Here is a 19,560-nt window from a genome sequence, read left to right as displayed (position 1 = left end):
ATTGACAAAACACAAGCATTTTTCCAACAATTCCACCATTCCGAATTGTATTTTTCTTCTTTTAGATGCCGTCAACTTGACGCTTGACCCCAACACAGCCCACAGACGGCTAGTCCTCTCTGAGGGCAATACCAAAGCCACCCTGCAGGGGGTGGCGCAGCCATACCCAGACACCCCGCAGCGATTTGACGGTTGGACCCAGGTGATGTGCCAGGCGCCGCTGCAAGCGCAGCGCTGCTACTGGGAGGTGGACTGGCGAGGCAGGGGCTCCTCCATGGGCGTGGCTTACGGTTCGCTGAGCAGGAAAGGATTGGACGCCCGATCGGGCCTCGGCTACAACGCCCAGTCCTGGACTCTGGAGCTGTCGGACACCTGCTGCTCTGCGATGCACGACAACCAGAAGAAGGACATACCGGTCACCTACTCCCCCCGTCTGGGCATCTACTTGGACTTGGCCGGCGGTATGCTGGGGTTCTACAGCGTGGCGGACAACATGGTGCCCCTTCATACCTTCAGGGCCAACTTCACCCAGCCGGTGTACGCCGTGTTCGGCATGGGGAGCGGAGTCGGAGTGGGGCTCGACTTCGCACTCGGCCAGTTCACGTCAAGCTCTGATAGCATCAAGATCTGTCCTTTGTGAGGCTGCAAGAGATGTTGATGCTGACTGAGCTTCATTAGTCAAATCAAGACGCACTTTGTGAGAAAACGTCCTGTCAAACGCACAAACACAATCATTAGGTTCGCCAACAGATTTGGCTCATTAATGAAAACACAACATTGGGATATTTACTTAGTTTCTTACATTTTATTTATGAAAAAGGCAACTTCATAACAGCAGTGAGAGCACAGAAGCGACACATGAGGAAGTTCCTGTCCATATTCAATATGACGAACAGAACTTTCTGGATTCATAGGAAATACGGGAAATATTAGGCAACAAACTCATGGAAAGACCCATTTTTCCATTTAAACATTCTCACACCACAACGGAAAAGTTTGTTTGGTGTTAAAAAAGGTATATCCTTCATGTGGAGAACTTAGAGGCCTAACAAAGATGTTTAATACAATAAAACCTAGGATTAAATGTTAGTCCACACCTATAAATATTCAACAGAAGCATCTCTTTTTAGACTATGTGCTTTAAATGTGTTACTAAAGGGCAGGTTAAACCCAAAGTGTGGTTGGAGGTTTTATGAAGCAGAAATCTGAGGAAACACTCCCATCTGCTGGCCAATATGCGAAAAGGATACGTGTGCAAGTCAAAAATAAATCTCTATAACAAAACCGGAAGTGATTAAACAATCTTGTTAGTTGGTTTTTGTATCTAAGAAGTCTAAAACTGATTAAAGGAAACAGATCCTTGACCTGTTTGTTTTTATTTTCAATAATAAGATAAAACCTGAGGAAACACTCCCATCTGCTGGCCAATATTGGAAATGCACAAGTGTTTGTTGGAAAGAAAGCTTGGATGCCATAAAACAATCTGTCTTTTGAGTTTTTGTATCTTAGCAGTTTGAAACTACCCTAAGGTGCCTAAGATGATGGCAAATAGTTTAGAAAAATCTCCGACGGACTTTTATTTAGCTAATTGGGTACAATTCGAGGAAAACCTTATAACAAAACTGGAAGTGTTAGTGTATTTTTATATGTTAGCAGTCTAAAAACTAGCAATAAGGTGCCTGAGACAATTGTTGAGATGGATCTCTTGACAGGGTCTTTTTTTTTTAGCCAACCCATGATTCAAACATCTCACTGAGTGCAAAAGAAACAAACATGGCTGAACAGGATGTGAAATGAGAACAGTTCTTGCCTCCACTTAAGGCCGCATACCTTCAGCAAAATAATGCCACACAATGACCTGAAAGAAAAAAAGACCACGGTGTCTCTTTTTGGTTCCGCATTCCCTTTTGACCTAGACCCACCCGGATTCAGACAGATGCATGCTGGGATTTCAAGGTACACGCTGCCTAATAGCAAAAACATGGACAGCTACTGGACATTCGTGCAACAATGGACATCTTGCAAAGTCATGAAACATTTAGGATAGTACTAATACTGGCATGTTTAATGGCGTAGTCTGACGAGCCTGGCAGTACGGCGTCGCTCCACGATTTCTTATTAAATAAATGCTAGCTGAGTAATCCTTCGACTAACACTAAGAGGCTCGTATTCCCTGCGGCAGATGTCACTAAAGCTTCACCAGAGCACTATAGAGCAAGCCCTTTGAACTGTGACCCGGTACTCCTCACCATCGTCCTTCGATGTACGACACGCATGAACCGACATCTTACTTTCTATACCAGTCTTCTGTCACTCTTACCCACTTCCACGAACCTCCATGGATCTACTTGCTGTGTTTCTTTCTTCCTCTTCTCTGTTCCCAAATCATCCAGGGCCTCCCAAACAACATGAATGAAGAGAAGAGCCCAGTTATAGATGAGCTAAGGCCTAACGTCATGGCAGATACTCTTTGACGATGTGGAACTAAGTAGTCTGTTAGTTAAATTGTGCTTTAAAAGGAGTCGTTCAAACAGGGGGCGGCGGGTTGGCCCATTGATTCCCTGGCTTCTTTTTCTCTCCAAAGGCGACGTGGGGGTTGGTGCCTAAAGGTGCTTAGCTTAGGAGCGCCCCTCCCTCAGTGGTTTGCTGAACTTCTTGGGGGTTTAGAGGCAAGGTTGCGGCGTTGTTCCTTCGGGTTTCCCCATGGTGGTCGAGGGACAGCCAGGGAGTTTGGGTGAGGAGGTGGGGTGGGGTGCCCTGGGGTCTTATTCCCAGCTCTGGTGCCGATCATCGCTGGCAGACTTTGGTTGCGCCTTAAACCGTCCAGCAGGCTCCCGCCGCCAGCTGACACAAAAGTGGAGGAGTCTTGGCGCCGGGCTCCGGCGTCAGACTCCGAACAGTGGAGCACCTTGGTGAACCCCAAACGCCGCAGCCTCTCTACGAGACCAACATTGACCGGATCGGACTGGACCCTGCCCGACTTACGAGAGGTGACCTTGGTTTCCTGGGTGGGGCTTGGCAGGTCGGGGTGTGGGGCTCGGCCCAGGTTTAACCCATAAACATCCTGAAGGAAAAGCTCAGCGGGTCGGGAGGCTAGGAAATTGTCAGCTGGTTGTTGGCGAGACTCTGTCGGCGCAGGCGAGGGACCAGGGGACTCAGAGGGGGAGTTGGCGGGAGTGGAAGGCAGGAGTCGCAAGAGAGGCCGTCTTAGGGCGGATTTCGGCGTCAGAGGCGATGTGTCAGTAGAGACTTGTGCAGAGATGCCCCTCTCCAGGATGAGCTTGGCAAGACCCCTGGAAGGTGCAGGAGACTGTCGAGGGGGGAAGCAGTCGCCTAAACTCAGCCGACAGGGAGTCACAGGGGTACTGGGACCGGTTCTCATGGAGCTGGGTGTGTTGGCCAAAATGGACGACTGCAAACTGGAAACAAACAAAGGCAGAAATATGAGTGTCTGCAGCTACGACTGGAACTTCTTTTGATGAGGCGGTCTGTAGAGAAGAGAAGGGATGATGTTAAAGGATACTGAGGAGGGAGCTTCCAGGAAACCTAGTGGAGAGAGGTTCACAGATATGGTGAAGGAGGAGCTGAGGATAGGTTCAGAAGACGCCCCGTGAAGGAAGCAGCCAGTAGAAAAAGTTAGGACCATCATTCAAAAAGCTCCTATTTGGATTATTTCACATCAAACTGGCCACATCTCAAAAAAGAGAATCCAAACTTTTTCAATTCGACTTGCAGAGGACGATGTACCCTTCGTCTCGCTCACCTTGAGGTGACTTGTGTCACGTCACTTGGGTGGAGGATGCGGCAGGTGGTGAAGGTGTAGGTGGAGAAGGTGGAGCTCTGACATTTCCCTGGGTTTTGGACTGAACAGAAAGTCAGGGATGGGATGAATTCATATGCAGGTTCAACCGGAACGAATCGCTTGTCTCAGAGGTGATACACTACCACAAGAAGCAGGAAGTGAGCTCTGAGCTGCTGTGGCGGCTCCTGATGTGGGCTGGGCTGAAATGTTGGACTCGGTCACGTGACGCGGCGTCGCACCGACGTCTGATGGGGTCGAAGAGGACGCCAGCGAGGTTGGGGTGGCAGGCGGGCTGAGGAGAGGTGCGCCAGGAAACCTCCTGTCCTTCCTTTCCTCCGGTGTTGACGAACATCGAGCCCTGAACGTGATCCCGCCCTCGTCTTCCTCGTAATCCTCCTCCTTGCCCCGCTCCGTTGCTCCTTTCTCCAGCACAGCCGTACCCCTGTGCTCCTCCCGCTCCTCGTCCTCCTCCATGTCAGACAGGCGGTACACGGCGTCCTGAGACAGCGGCCGGAAACCTTTGGTGACGACCCCCGGGTGGGGGTCCAGGATTGTGGCCAAGTGAGGTTTGGCGAGCTGCTGCCAGTGGTGGAGCGTCAGGGAGCCTTGGTGGGAAGAAAAAAAAAGCATATTGACAAAAATTCATCACAAAAACAGACTATCTGATGTCAGATATTTTAAAACAAATGAACGTTTTTTTGGTTAAAATCAGTACAATTTCAGGAAAAATCTAGAAAGATTTTTTTTTAATTGCACAGATGTGACAGTATTTATGCCATAAATCCTTTTTAACTTTTATCTTATCCTAAATTCTTCACTTTGTTGTTATTTCTATCAAAACATACTATAAAAAAAATTTCTTTAAAGAATGGAAGATTAAACTGATTTTTTCTCTCTTTTTTTGACACTTTCAACATTTCTGTTTTTTGCCACGTTAATAGATTTTCGTGGGGCTGCAGAGAGGATCTTTTTTAGCCTTCAGGTGACTTTTTTCTAAAATTAGGTTGGAATGTTACCTTCCATGGGTTTGACGATCTGCAGCTTCTCGGGCAGGAAGGTCTTGAAAACGCTGGAGTTGAGCGAGAGCTCGGACAGGTTGGAGAAGGAGGAGAGCACGCTGCCCATCGGAGAGCTGCAGCCGCTGCCCTCCGCATCCCCCTCTGCTACACCCAAAACCTGCAGCTTCTTTTCATGCTCCGTCTGAAAGAAGTTGCGCTCAGAGAGGAGGTTCTGTCGCCGCAGCGACAGCCGATGGAGAGCCCTGGTGAGGTCGTTTCCTCCTGGGGAGCCTGGCTGACCCATTTTATCCTCCTCCCTAAAAAACATAGATACATAACATTAAGTGTTAGGAAAAAGAGAAAAAAAGCTTTTAAATTCATTTTTTAGTTAGAAAGGATCTCGGTATTGACCTCTGAGAGGACTGGAAAGGCTGTGCGGTCATCACCAGAGAGCTGTGTCCAGAACCAGGGATCGGGGCGACGGCCGAGGCGGCGCGGGAGGCCGAGGAGTTGACGGCTCGAACGGTTTGAAAAACGCGTTTTTGGGAAAGTCTGTAGAGAGGGGAAGCTAAAGGTCAGAGGTCAAAACTGGAGACAAGTCAAGTAAAACCAGCTTTAGGTCATGAAGTTTATTCAGTCAGTTAGCAACATAACACCTTTAGTTACCGACGTTTCCTTCACAGCTCAATTAAAACCGTTTTTTTTTTATGAAAAACAAAGATCGATGTTGTTGATTAATAAGCTTTTGGATCAGGGGTGCTAAACTCGATTCCTCAGGGGGCCAAAATCCAAAACAGGTCCGGGCCGAATAGCATAAACTTTGGTTAAACACACTAAACTTTTAAAAAACAACTTTTAAAAGACATACATATGAAGAAAAATAGACTGAAAATATTATTTTCAAAAAAATAAACTAACTTAAACCTTAAATAACATTTTGCTCTCCATAAAATATACATCCTGTCAAAATTATACAAGTTAGAAATAAAGTAATCTTTAAAAGAAAAAATCATTGACATTTCTTTACTATTATGTTATTTAAAAAAAAAAAAAGACTTAAATGTTGAAAATACCAACAGATTGTGCTCTCCATAAAAATATATCCTGCCAAAATAACACAAATTCAATTCAAGTGGGGCTTTTCAGCAATAATAAATCAAATGCTGTCTTCTTTGCTCTTTTGTCATTTTAGTGCCGTACTTTGCCTTCACTGCAGCTCAATCAGCTCCATCAGAATCTGCAGTTTCCAGATGGAGGGTAAACGGGTTACGAAGCTACTCAAAATTCTTTTTTTTCTTCTTCAACCCTTCACACAAGCCTATTTCTTTGGTGGACACCAGGCTGCCCCATTTCCTCCAGCTTGCTTCAATGAAGTTGCAAGAAAACTTCTATCCTTCATCTGCGGAAGTGCGCAGGGACGCTCCTCTTCTGGCCACCTATTTTAACATGGTTGCAAACACGCAACCTCTTCTCCTTGCCCGCTCCAAGGAAGACACCAAGACGCTCCTCTTTTGTCACCATTTTCTGAGGAGGATGTCAAGTCACTCCTCTTCTGCCATCTCATTCTGAGAAGGATGGCAGGACACTTCTCTTCTGTCAGCCTATTCTAGGAAGAACGGCTGGGGGCTCTTCTTCTGCTGGCTTTTCCTTTGGAGGAAACATGGAAGGTATGGACAGTAAGGTATGGTATCTGAGGGGGCAGTTGCTCTTCTTGCACCTGTTTGCTCCCCGTGGGTTTACGCTAATCTACCCATTCCAAGAGCCTTTCCAAACCTTTCCTGACCATCGTCTGGCTGTAATCCCCCCTACTTGTTTGATTTATGTTCTTTTGTGGCTCCTCTTTCACCACCATCTTTGACCAGCTGCCTTTCTGACAAAACCTTAGACATATCTCTCACCTTTGGTCCTGAAAGGCTGTCTCCTCCTCAACGCTCAGCTCTCTTCTCATGGTTCCTTCAATCTCTGCTGCCAAGGAGTCCTGTCCCAACAGGTGAAGAAATGGGTTTTAAAGGAGACTTCCTGGAGTTTTCTCATCTCGTCTATCAAGTTGAGGTCAAAGCTGTTCCTCAAACTGACCATAGGGTAGAGTCCATAAGAAAAGTGACGTCTCATTCCAGAAGAAGGAGTGTTTTTATTGCGAAGCTCTTTGATCTCCTCCTGGGATTCGTGAAGCATTTCTAGGCACTCAGCGTTCCGCTCTGAAAGCTCGTTCAGCTGCAGAAAACACAAAACACGAATGATTCTCCTTCTTCTTTTTAGGGGAAAATCTGTTCTGAATTATCTGGTGAGGTTTAACCTCAGCTGTGAGTTGTCTCTGAGCATCTTTGGAGGCCTGCAGATGGATCCTCAGCTCCTCCTTCTCCAGGGCGAGCTGTGCAACAGAAACATGACTTAACGTTAGTTGACATCAAAGTTTTTTTTGTGTGAAAACAAACAGTTTTTGCTCACCTCCTTCACTCTGTGCTGCAGCTCGACTATCTGTGCGAGCAACTGAGCGATTTCCTCCTGGTGTCTGAGCAGCTCCTCGTTCTTCTGAGCCAGCTCGTCCGTCAGAGACACCATCTGACTGTTGGACTCCCGGAGCTCCTTCACGCAGTCGCTCACGAGCTGCTGCTCCTTCTCCTCGTATGTCACCGTGTCTTTTTTCAGCTGACAAGCCTGGAGAACATAAAGGTTAACGCTTTGACATGTTAAATTGTCTCGCTCGCTCGCCCCCCACTCGGTAAGTCTTGCACCTCGGTCCTCAGCGCCTGGTTCTCCTCCTCCAGTTCCAGCAGCTTGTTCTGTAGGGACTCCAGCTGGCTGAGAGCGGCGGTGGCGGCATGGGCGGCTCCCCCGGGCAGCTGAGGCTGCCGCTGAGGCGTGGAGATGCTGGAGTCGGTCTCGCTGTCCTCTGAGGCGTTGGCCACCATCCGTAGCAGCTCGTCCTTCTTGCTGAGCTCATGCTGCAGCTGGTGAACCTGTCCAGGAGTTTGAAGACGGTGACAACCAGGACCTCTGGGATCTGCAAAGCCTTTCAGTCCCCGTTCAGTTCCTTAAAACTAATTTATTTGTTCAATATTTTTAAATAGAAATGACTGCATCACAAAAATAAGAACCTCTTTTAAAATGTGTTAAACAGAATTCAGCTAATAAGGCCACTTGGTAATGCTTGATAAAACCTGCTAAATATCTAATCACTACTTGGTTTTTCTATTTAACGTTTGGACAAAAAGCGGCTTTTTTTCTAAAAACAACATTTTCTCTTGAAGACCCACTCCAATAAAAATAGTGTTCTTGTAGCATTTTTCAGATGATGGAGGACATAAATAAAGAAAATGTAATCAAAAATGGCATTTTTAGTATTCCTTTTACTGCAGGGCCGCTGGGCGGGACATAATCTGGCTCAAAACTGTACGGCTGGATAGCTCCAACATGGCTCGTCATTTTTGTTGATGTTAGGTTGGGTTAGATCTCAGCAACGGGGAGGGGGGACGTGGTTGCTCCATTGGCGAATTTCTAATACAGCCACTACGTACATTTAGCGCATATTGCACGGGTAAAATCGGTCATACGTGAAAAAAGTGAAAAAAGTTGTGGATTTACGTAAAATCTTCACAGTTGTATCAAGAATGAACTGCGTTAAAACCCACGGATGAAGTAAGGGTTAATGGCCGACGAAGTATGCACGAAGTATATCACTTTTTGACGCATGTCGTGGAAGCCTGAACCGTCCGACGCGAGTGTGTTAAAAAGGGATAATGCACACTTCGAAGGCCATTAACCTGCTTATACTATGGTCACTTACATAAGAAATAAATAGTAACCAGTTTTTAGTCCTTAATTCTTGTTTTTTTCCAATTTGGATAACTTTTCTCACAAAAAGCGAAATGTTTGTAACATATAGTTCACGTAACAAATACTCCACGTTGCGCCGTACCACCGTTGCAGTCAAGATTCGGCGATATAAAGCAATATAAATATATGCTGATCTTTCCGATGGGTTGAATGAAGTATCAGTTCAGATAGAAAGTTCACCTCTTACCACTTGTTTTTGTCCAAATGATGAAGCTAAAGGTTGTTTTAAAGAAGCCAGCGCAGTGATACAAAACATTTAAGCTAGGTGACCGGAACTTCTTTTTTCACCGTGCGGTTAACCTGTGGTATATCACTTTTTATACCATGGTCCGGTTGAATACTCGATTCTGATTGGCTGCTGGGTATGCGTTAAAACCTGATAACCGCACGGTGAAAAAAGAAGTTCCGGTCGGCTAGCTTGAATGATTTGTATCACTGCGCCGGCTTCTGTAAAACAACCTTTTGCTTCATCATCGGGGCAAAAACAAGCGGTAAGCGATTAACTTTCCCTCTGAATTGATGCTTTATTCAACCCATCGGGACGATCAGCATATATATATATCGCCGAATCTTAACTGCAGCGGTGGTGCTGCGCGACGCGGACTATATGTTACGCGATGCGCCGCATCACGTAACATATAGTACGCTGTTTATGAGAAAAGTGATACAAATCGGAAAAAAAAACAAGAATTAAGGACTAAAACCTGGTTAATATGTATTGCTTTTGTAAGTGACCATGGTATAAGCGGGTTAATGGCCTTCGAAGTGTGCGGTTACTACTTTTTAACGCACTTCGCGGAAGCAACCGTCCTCCGCTTCGCGTCGGACGGTTCAGGCTTCCACGGCGTGCGTTAAAAAGTAGTAACCGCACACTTCGTCGGCCATTAACCCTTACTTAATGCACACCCAGCAGCCAATCAGAATCGAGTATTCACCCGGACCATTGGCCATACCTGGCCAAAAATGTGCGTAATTTTAACGTGATCTGTGCGCCTTATACGTGATATCAAAGTTCTACAGCTGTGGTGCATGTGTGAGAAGTCCGTGGAAAGCCACAAATTGGCGTGCACATCTTGCAAAAATTGCACACAATTATGTAAGATTTACGTAATAATTGTGTGTAAACAATTTAAACTACTCATAAACTGCGAAATTCACAGAATTTCAAAACCGAATTCACATAAAGACCCGTCGGCCACTTATGACTTACCTACATCACGCATGTATCATGAAAGACCGAACTTGCATACATGTAAAATGCGCAAAATGTACATAGTGGCTGTGTGACACGTCTTTAACCAACTGTTGGTCTGAAGAAACTATGTCCTCGAAAAAACAGCAACCGGATCTGGCTGAGGGTTTGTGGTCTGTACTCTGGTCGGTCTTCTTGAAATAAAGAGGAGTCTACCTGGTCCACGGCTTGCGCCAACTGCTCGTCCAAGGCCTCGTTGCGCTCCTGCAGGAGGTGATTCCTCTGCAGGAGCGACTGACCGATCCGGGCCGCGAGCTCCAAGTCTCTGTCCCTCTGTTAAAAAGAAAAAGGAAAACCCAATCAGGTCACAGTCGTAGCAGAGCATTAACCTAAAAAAACAGTACATTACAAGATATTGATCAAAATGCTGGATACAGTAGGATGTACTTTAAGAAAATGAAGAGGAACTACTTTTTCTTCTTCAGATCTGTATCAACATCACAGTGGGGAAGCCAGAATAGCAAAAACATAATAGAACCAGTAGATTTTTTTTAACACTAGCCATATATTTCTGTATTAGTACAAAAAGATCAAAGGACAGTGCCTCCTGCTGTTGTCCCACTGTTACTTGAAGTAAAAAACTGACTACCACTTAAATTAGCAAAGATCTGGACATTTGTCAATAGCGGTTTAAAAAAAAAACAAGGCGTTTCACTGTTAATGTTGATGATTTTCTAGTGTTTTGTTTCTCGGTTCCCATAATGTTTGCTTGTTCTTGTCTTGTTTAACAATCAACAGAAAGACAGCAAGTCGCAGCGCAGCCTCGCTCATCCACTCCGGACAAAATGCTTACCTCGACCAAAAGATGCGTGACCACATCGATGTCATTGTAGGTCTTGGTCATCTGCTCCACGCGGTCTGCGCTGAGGACTGACATGAAGGAGCGTGTCATTTTTGGGTCGTGCACACACCTGTCACTCTGCATGCAAAAGGCTGGCCTAAGCAACTCCACGCAAATGAAAGCATAAAAAAAACCCAAAAAAAAACACATCACTCCGATCACGTCAACACTTCAGCGCTGCATGCTACATTTACACACCGCTTTCTTACAATGGGTCCGACCACAAGCAACGGTTAGCTGGGGAAGCAAGCCGTCAGTGTGGAGGTGTTTGAACAGCTAAACCTGATCGTTGCTGGTGGTCGGTGGGGAAGCGTTCCAAACACAACTGGTGCTACTATGCAGCAAGCCGCTACAGACAGAGGAGCTCCAGGGTGAGGTTCCAGTGCAGAAGAAGAGGAAGATACCTTTGGGGAGGCTTTGGGAGCCGGAGTGGGAGTAAGAAGAGGGGTCCAAAGCGAGATATGCTGAGAGAGAAAGAGTAGAAGATGAAAAGGTGGAAAAAAAAAAAAGTGTGGCGATGTTTGAAGACCAACAGGAAACAAGAAAGGGGGGAATAAAAGGTATCAAAGAGAAAAGAAGGGGCTTCAAACAATCAGCTTCTTGTTAAACTATTCAATTCTGGCCGCTGAGGATCTAGTCATTAGTCTGCTCTGCGCACAGCACCTGAGCGGACGTCAGCAGGGCCGCGCAGCCTCTCTTCCTCCTGTACAAAGACAAGTGGCAACTGCCGTCAGAGCAGCATGTGCTGGATTGAAGCGCCGTCAAACCCAGGCAACAAACACTTATTTTGAAAGTCCAGGGAGCTTTCACTCCACAGGTTTGGGAACGCCGAAAAACTCTTAATTTGTTTTTGTTTTGGTTTCATCCCAAAGGGACTGAACCACAGAAATAATAAATAAATAAACAAACAAACAAACAAACAAATAAATACGTAGCAGTTACAGCAGCTGGTGGTTAGAGGGCAGTATTTCCCCAATCCAAGGGAGGAAAAAAGCAAAAACTGGTGGCTCACACCCACTCCAATTATCTTTTGATACATTTTTAAGTCTCCCCAGGGGTCTTTTAATTATAATTATGCAGTTTTATAGCAAAAACTAGAAAACTTATGTCTTTTCTAGGACAGTTTCTGCAGTAATTTGTTAGAAATTCACCTCCGAGTCGTTCATTGGCAAAGGGCAACCCCGCCCCTCTTCCCGCACCCTTTGCTGAACGCTCAGAGCGGGGAGCTAGTGGCCCATTCAGCCTATTTCTACGTCACAAATAAAATCTTTTTCAAACTGCATTTTCCCTCCAATTCAATTCAATTTGGATGACAAAATATTCAGAAATGCAATTTTAAGTTTAATTTTCTTTACACATGTCCGCAATCATCAAAACACATTCTTAAAGAGCATGTTAATAAAAAAAAAGACTATTTTCATTGGAGTGAAACTATAGATCAGTTGCAGGTGAATCTTTATTTTCAGGTTTACTTGTTGGGTCCACATGAGAGTTTCATACCCAAAAAAGTGAAGTGGACTATACTAGAGTAACGAACAGAGAGTGCTAAAGAATTTATGCTAAAGAACTTACATTTTGCTTCTTCTTTTTATGACATTTTCTTTCAAAAATACTATTTGCTTTCTTGTATTAGAAAGTTTCTTTTGGAGCAGAAAACTGAATGAGTCTCCAGATTTTATTTTGAAAAGTAAAAACTCCAGTCTTTTACCATTAAGGCCCGTACACACCGGGACGAATATTCGCCAGGCGTTATTCGCCAGCGTTTTTCGCCACGTTTTTGTGTTCACACCCAGGCGATTTTCGCTGACGATGAGCCGAGCGAACATGCAATTTCCTTCCCTGACATTAGATGGCGCTTAATGTAAACAGTAATACTCCTGTACACAAGGTGGCGCTGCGCAACTTTACGCTTCTTAAAGTCGCTTTTCACTCAGAAGAAGAGAGCAAGTATTTACACGCTTGTCAGAATCATACAAAGAAAACATGAATATTTCAAGCACCAGTAGCTCCAACTGGTGCTTGGTTCAGGGATATTTTAGAATGTCCGTCATTATTTCTTCGCGGCAGTGTAGACGCTACTTGGCGTCTATCTTCTTCGCTGGTATGTGTGCTCAGCAAGGTAGTTTTGTGTTTGAGCGCCCCCAAGTTGTGTTTTACTGTAACTTCAGAAGCTCCAGACACGTGAGCAAAAGCGCCATCCTCATTGGTCGAATAGATTTCGACGCAACGCGTCGAAAAAAAACAAAACAAACCCGAGGCGTTTTTTTTTTGACGCTTTGACGCGTGGCGTTTTTTCGCGTCAGTGTGCACACTCACATTGGTGCCCTTTGTTTAGTCACAAGGCGTTAAAAGTCGGCGAAAATCGCCGGCGAAATTCGTCCCGGTGTGAACGGGCCTTAAGGATAGCAAACTTTCACTTTATCTTATTAAGTTCACTTAAAAAAAATAAAATAATAAATTTATATATATATAAATTTAAACGGTTTTCAGTCAAAAGTTTCTCCAAATCCATCCCTCCATTGAATGGCCAAGTTCATTTGGGTAACACAATACTCAATATTAGAAACCACTAGAGGTGACCCCTGCTTTTCCTTCCCAGAATTCCTTTGTTTTCTTCAGCATGGGTAAAACAACTGGCATTCCAGCAGTGAAGCAGCTGCTGCAGCAGTTTTCCTTTAGTAATCGGAGGCCCACAGTGCCGTCCCTCTCTCCTCTGGGTAAAAATAACCTCCACCCAGCGTTCTTCGTCGCGTATAATCACAAGAATGGTCATCTTCTTCTGCCGCACATTAAAAACAGTAACTCGAGGAAAGTTGACTGAACTCTGGTCATAAGAAATGCTTAACTGACGACATCATGCATGGTTCAATGGTCAGGGAGTGACTTTCTGCAAAGATCCACAGACTTTTAGAGTCAAACTGGACTTTTGACTCCTATAAACGTCCTGCACCAACACCTGAGACCTTTTATTGTTTAAAAAGCAGCAGGAAAACTTTGCACACACTGGTTTATCAGCGGGTTCTGCAGCTACGACAAAACTTGTACGTTTGGATCGTTGTTTTGAAAACTCCAAGGATCAAAATCCTGCGCCGTGACGCCAAAGAGCTGGCTCTTCATTGACTTACAGGACGCCAGGCTTCTGCGTGCTCTAATAATAGGATGTGTTCAATTTTTGCAGTGCAGAAGTAGAGCAAGCCGTAATTTGACGCCAAGACTTCCTGGCGGTGTCTTTTAAACAACACGACCCAAAAAACGCCTCTAGTTTGTGTGGGTTTACTACCCAAACTGTACTGGAGATGAAACATGTTGGAAAACAGGAAGTAGTCTCTGGTTTCGAAGGCTCTTCCTGCATTTTTGTCAGAACGTAAACAAAGCGTGACATTTACCCACTTCCTGTCTGCAGAACAACTCGAAAAAGTCGACACCCCGCCGCTCACCTTCCGAGGCAACGCTATCGAGCGCCTCTTCCTTGCTGTGGATTTTGAAACCCTGCATGGTCCGTCTCTCCTCTGCACTGCACCGCGGTCATCCTCTGTTCACCCGCCCCCCTCTTCGCCTCGTGACCGATCCTGGCTGGGATCTCAGCGGGATCACTGATTCCTCTCTTTCAGACTGACTCACAGACTCCCAGTCTGCCTCAAGCAGGAAATGGAACGGCCCTCGTTTTAACCTAGAGAATACCGAGGCTTCTTGGCTTTCCTTCCGGGCCCCACTGAAGCTCAAAGATGTTTGCTCTCCACCAGGCTAAATGACTTCTTTGATAGTTCAATTCGTTTGGAAGACGTAGGAGCTCACCTAAACTCCCAAAAAAGTCAACTTAATTCCACATTTGACCACCTTTAATTCCTTCTCCTTTCTTTGAGCTCTTAATACTCTAAAAGTCAGATCAACTTGGTAGAAAAACACAACCAAAACAAAAGTAATGATCCTTGTGGTTATTTTCTACCCCAGATGATTAAACAGAAAAACTTACTCATGTAGCGGAAAGTCTCCTCTGCCAGCATGGGCGAGATGGCGCTGTGTTGGCTTGGCCCTTCGTCTGGAGAGCAGCTCGGGGAGACCACCCAGTCCTGACTGTCCGACAGGTACACGGAGCCGCCGGAGCCGACCGAGGCCGAGCCCAGCGAGCCGGAGCCGTAACGCCTCCCGCTGCTGCCCAGCCCCTCATCTAGAAAAAAAAGATCTCTTGATGAAGACTCTCATTCATACAGGAGCCGATGTTTTGAAGTTGAGCTGTGGCCTCTGGGCACGTTCTGCAATACGCTCCAATTGTAGGGGGAATCAAAGCTGTAGTGGTGTCCGAAAGTGTTATTTTTAGGGAGGAGCCATAGCAACTTGTTAGCAACTTATAAATATTATAAAACATTTCGTGCAGCTTGGGCGGAGTTGGTTGTGGACTTAGTAAACTCTGTGTATTGTTGCAGCTGTTATTTTTTTTTAGATGCCATTTGATGTCTGTTGTATTAAACACAGTTTTGTCCTTACACCCTCTGAAAATGCCCCATTGCAATTGAATTCTCATCAACTGTAAACCGTATTTTTGTGTGCCCCCTCAAACTGGTGGCATTTTCCGCTGGGCTGTACGGCAAAAATGTCATGATCTGTTCATGAAATGAAAGACTTCTACTAGGGAATTTCTTTATAGTAGAGATATATAGAGAATTTATATAGAGAATAAAGTGTCTGATCCCTGATTGGGACACCACATTAAATTTAGTCTGAAAGTCTGACTTTTAATTTGACACAAATAACCGTCGCCTGATAAAGAAGTCATGTATGGCAAGCCACCGACACAGTAAATCCCTCAGCAATGACAGTCTGAAACTAAGTTAAACGGGTCGAATTTTCAATCACATGGTTGAATCATCAGACATTTCTACAACTAATAATACTGAAAATTAGTGCTCAAAATGCCGCCTGTGATTCATCAATTTTCCCAAAGCAATTCAGAGTTTAAATTTGGCTTAACACAAGGATTTTATTTTTTCCAGACTACATGCTCAGACTGGTGGTTTATTGGTTCAAATATCCTTCCACTTGAGTAGATAAGTGGTTTAGTGGGACATAGGGCGCTAACAATAGTAGCAGACACACATCCTTTAATAACACAGGAATGCCTGGGAGTCCAACGCCTCACCCGTCTCTGTACTGGACTCCTTCTTGTCCACGACGCGGGGTTTTGCCTCAAACATTTCTTTCCCTTTGGAGTGGGACGGGAGCAGCCCCACTGGCAGAAAGACAAAGCTGAACAAGAGAAAGGGGGGCTAGCGCTGTGAAATCATATTCTGCTCCTAAAGGGATGGGCGGAGTCCACAGCCGCCTTTACCTGAAACATAAAAATAAAAAAACAACAGGTCAGAGAAGAAAAATATAACAGTTGAATTTGAAATTGAATGTGTTGTTGGTCACATTAGAAAGATGAAACACAAGCATCACAGTCTTCAAAATATTTCAGGAACTTTTGGAGTTAGAGCAGCATATTCAAACAAATTTCCAAATTAATTCACTTTGGATTGAAAAGTTTTTGATTCCGTTCGATGTTCGATCAACTACGAAAAACAACTTTCAGGGAACTACTGATTTTTTAAAAAGAGATAACATTTAAATTACTAAAATTTGCCATTCTACCACTAAAAACCTAACTATTATTGCCAAAATAGAAAAAATAAAAACCTATTAATAAAATATCTGAATCACAACTTTATCTAGTTGGTAAAAAAACATTTTTTTGGTTCGAAAACAAGAAAAAGATCTTCTGCACAACAATTTCCACAGTTCACTCTGTTAGAGTTTAAAATGTATTCCCATTGGATTATGAAATATAATTTTTTAAAATCCCAAATATTTGCGGCTGGGTAGCTCGGTTGGTAAGGTGGGAAGCTACCACGCAGGAAACCAGGGTTTGATTCCCGGAGGGGAATGAGCAATGGTACTGGGGGCAATTACCATATCAATGGCGAGCAGTTAACATCACCCAGTGAGGGTCCTTAGGCAAGACCCTTAACGCTACTGCCTCCCGAGCGCGGTTTCGGCTGCAGCTCACCGCTCCCCAAGGGGATGGGTCAAATGCGGAGAAAGAATTTCCCTTCATGGGATAAAATACAGTGTATAATTTAATTTTAATTTAATTTAAATTTTATTTCATACAAAATTAAGTCAAAACTAAAACACCAAACACTTAAAGAATTGTTTCTAAAGTGCTGCACAGGCAAAAAATTACAATGTAAATAAATAAATCTACATTATACATTCAAAACTGATGAAGTTATAAAAAAATGTAGAAAAGAAAATGATCAAACTAACTAAAAAAAGATCACATCTGCCTTTTTGCAGAACCACAACAAGACAATTTAAACCATTTGGCTTTCCATACCCTGAGCTGTGTTCTTGAAGGTCATCCATAAGCATTCAGTTAAACACTAAAGCTGGCCCGTCAGTGACCGAGCTAGTTTGTAAATTTGAAGTAGGTCAGAGACACACTTGAAGGGCATTTAATTAAAATTGTTAAATGAACAAATAAATCTAAAACTAAAAGGAAGACAGCGAACAGAAGGACTGGAATCATGTGTACACATTTCCTGATTAAAGATGAGGAGCAAGGTTCAATGTATCAACCCTGGCGTGCTGGTTAGCGCCATCAGGATTGCCAGAACCGTTCAAAAAGTCACAGTGAATGACCCTGACATCTCCGTCACTGAGCCCGGAGTAAGTAAAAGTATAATTTTTATAAAAAACTACACAAGTATTGGAGTTATATTTCAGAAGGAACACACATTTATCACATTTATGTCCTTATTTCAAATTTCCTTATCTAGAATCCATGATAAACCCATACCTAGAACCCATTTCTTTACCTAGAATCCATCCTTATCATATTCAGATGATTTGAAATAAACCACTGAATGACATGGGAGGACTAAAAAAACTCAAATTAATGCTTTATTGAGCACAACATTCAATGTTAGTTGACATTTGAGATTATCCACTCAGACTGTAAAGCGCAGAGCAGCGCTCCTCTCACAGCTGTCCCAAAGGCTCTCCGTGTTTGCATCAGCTTCACTCAGATTTCACTTCCTATCAAGGTTTCACCTTCGTACCGCTGATGGTCTGCAGCAGAGAGGCCTCCAGCTGAGCAGACATGGACAGCAGGGAAACCAAGAATAATACAAACATTGCTTTCAATCGAAAATGATTTAATACGCTGCAAAAATGCAAACGAATTGCTCAGAGACTAGTTGCAATGCTGAGGCAGCAATGTTGGCTAAAGCACCAAAAGTCATTGAAACTGTGACCTTTCAATGATCTTTCAGATGAACATGCAAGAATTTTGGATAATAGATTTACAGTCCATCCAAGATCTTAAAAGATCCCGCCGTCCAAGTAGACTTTCTAGACTTCAACAAAGGCTTCTTAAACCAGCAACCTTTTATTTCCAAGTAATTCTGTGCCGAAATACGTTAACATATATAGCTAAGCCAGCTAGAACGATCAAATGAAATCATTGAGCTGAAGGTAAAGGCAGATATGACTCAGAGTCACAAGAGTTTAATATGATTTAAAGAAGAAAAACTTGACAAAAATGTCTGCTAATTTGCTTTTATTTTGTTCTTCCTTTTATATATACATCTATATCTATATATATATATATACACTTTACGAAAAACAGTTGTAATGTACTCAAATGAGTCTGTAACAGTAACATAATTTTTGCAAAAAAATTATTTTAAAAGGCAAGTTAATAACCGTTATTATATATTCAAAGTGAAAGTTAGTTCACCTTGTCAATGACTTTTTGACCTTTTGAATTCAGTTGATTATTTACAAAAAATTAGCCCAAATCATTACCCAACCACTTCCGTGTTTTGATAGTAGGCATGCAAAAATCCTGGGTTCAATTTTGATAATTTTGGGGAAAGTTTTTGTTTGTTTGTTTGTTTGTTTGTTTTTAAACAAATTTGGAAACACACACAACACAAACACAGCCAGTGTACAATTTAGAAAACACAGCATAAATACCCACATACAGCAACAACAAAGAAGGATTCGTCCCAAGAATATAAGAAAGGTAAAGAATCGTCATCAGATGAGAGGCAGGGTTATCCCCTGATTAAAATGATCCATAAAAGGGTCCTTAAGTAAAAAAAAAAAATTTAATCTAAATGAATACATTTGCTAGCGATGTTACATTATGCTAGCAGATATTTCTTCTTATTTTTAGCTAATTGTGGATTTAAAATTTTTTAGTTTCCTTACAAAAAATTAGCTTTAAATACAGTTCCAGTCTACGTAATACACAAGGTTTTTTTTATGTTGCTATAAGAAAAAGAAAGTTTAATTTAAATATTAGTTCTGGAAATACATTTTTCTGGGGGGAAATGTACATTTATTAACATTTTATTTATAAATTTCCCAAAAAGGTGTGGTTACAGTACAGACTTAAGTTCTGTTTGTTTTTGCCGTCATTCAAAAGAACAAGATGCATTTTAATATAGATATCTTTAAGGGGAACAGAGGTTTTGCTGTCATGATGTCGAATGACAGCTTCACTGCTGCTTTAGCATGTCGGCTAGCTCATCACCGCTCGCCCAACCAGTGCCATCTTCTTAGTTCGAGCCGTTTGCTTTGTGGCTTCATTAAAAAAGAAATTAGGATGATTTATAGATTATATTGGCATAAAGCTTACCCCGTGTCGATATTTTTTCGCAGCATTGGAGATTCCAACAGTCTCCGTAAGTATCTGCCACCCCCTACTTAAAGCTTCAAACAATGGAGGAAACGTGGAGGAGGGAGTCTGGGTGGTCATCAAGCGGCGACGGTTCAACGGGGCTAT

General features: G+C 43.5%; 2 protein-coding genes across 7 annotated transcripts in view; one reads left to right on the top strand and one right to left on the bottom strand.

Annotated features, from left to right (window-relative positions):
• The window catches only part of trim25l (tripartite motif containing 25, like), a 10,617-nt gene extending 9,333 nt beyond the window's left edge, over positions 1 to 1,284 (top strand). For all 3 annotated transcript variants that reach the window (XM_078932486.1, XM_020710330.3, XM_078932481.1), the window contains one exon: positions 66 to 1,284. In XM_078932486.1, the coding sequence (XP_078788612.1) occupies positions 66 to 640 (575 nt within the window). In that variant the 3' untranslated portion in view covers positions 641 to 1,284. The remainder of the gene's footprint in view (positions 1 to 65) is intronic.
• On the bottom strand, positions 786 to 19,560 carry trak2 (trafficking protein, kinesin binding 2). 4 transcript variants are annotated; one of them, XM_023963443.2, is made up of 16 exons: positions 19,414 to 19,551; positions 15,868 to 16,056; positions 14,704 to 14,898; positions 11,135 to 11,194; positions 10,683 to 10,759; positions 10,046 to 10,162; positions 7,536 to 7,760; positions 7,249 to 7,458; positions 7,097 to 7,171; positions 6,877 to 7,014; positions 6,699 to 6,778; positions 5,212 to 5,352; positions 4,819 to 5,117; positions 3,946 to 4,407; positions 3,764 to 3,863; positions 786 to 3,419 (listed from the first exon to the last, which is right to left on the bottom strand). In XM_023963443.2, the coding sequence occupies exons 2-16, from the start codon at positions 15,920 to 15,922 to the stop codon at positions 2,636 to 2,638; spliced, it is 3,018 nt and encodes a 1,005-aa protein (XP_023819211.1). In that variant the 5' UTR covers positions 15,923 to 16,056; positions 19,414 to 19,551; the 3' UTR covers positions 786 to 2,635. The 4 variants fall into 4 exon arrangements, with proteins under 4 accessions (XP_023819211.1, XP_023819217.1, XP_023819236.1 ...); XM_023963449.2 differs by lacking the exon at positions 11,135 to 11,194 and having other exon boundaries at positions 19,414 to 19,560; XM_023963468.2 differs by lacking the exons at positions 15,868 to 16,056; positions 19,414 to 19,551 and adding an exon at positions 11,394 to 11,433 and having other exon boundaries at positions 14,704 to 14,842.

The sequence above is a fragment of the Oryzias latipes genome, chromosome 2 (genome assembly GCF_053564925.1).
Source record: "Oryzias latipes strain Hd-rR chromosome 2, Olatipes_Hd-rR_3.1".
Taxonomy (NCBI): domain Eukaryota; kingdom Metazoa; phylum Chordata; class Actinopteri; order Beloniformes; family Adrianichthyidae; genus Oryzias; species Oryzias latipes.
The sequence above is the reverse complement of the archived record's forward strand: the minus strand, read 5'-3'. Positions and strand labels throughout refer to the sequence as shown.

What these genes read in the sequence shown, in the direction of transcription:
- trak2 (XM_023963443.2), bottom strand. Translation starts at nt 15,922, where the DNA reads ATGTTTGAGGCAAAACCCCGCGTCGTGGACAAGAAGGAGTCCAGTACA. An exon ending in AGAGACAACTCACAGCTGAG is followed by an intron (nt 7,015 to 7,096) that starts GTTAAACCTCAC and finishes TGTTTTCTGCAG; the next exon opens with CTGAACGAGCTTTCAGAGCG. An exon ending in CTCACTTCCTGCTTCTTGTG is followed by an intron (nt 3,864 to 3,945) that starts GTAGTGTATCAC and finishes CTTTCTGTTCAG; the next exon opens with TCCAAAACCCAGGGAAATGT.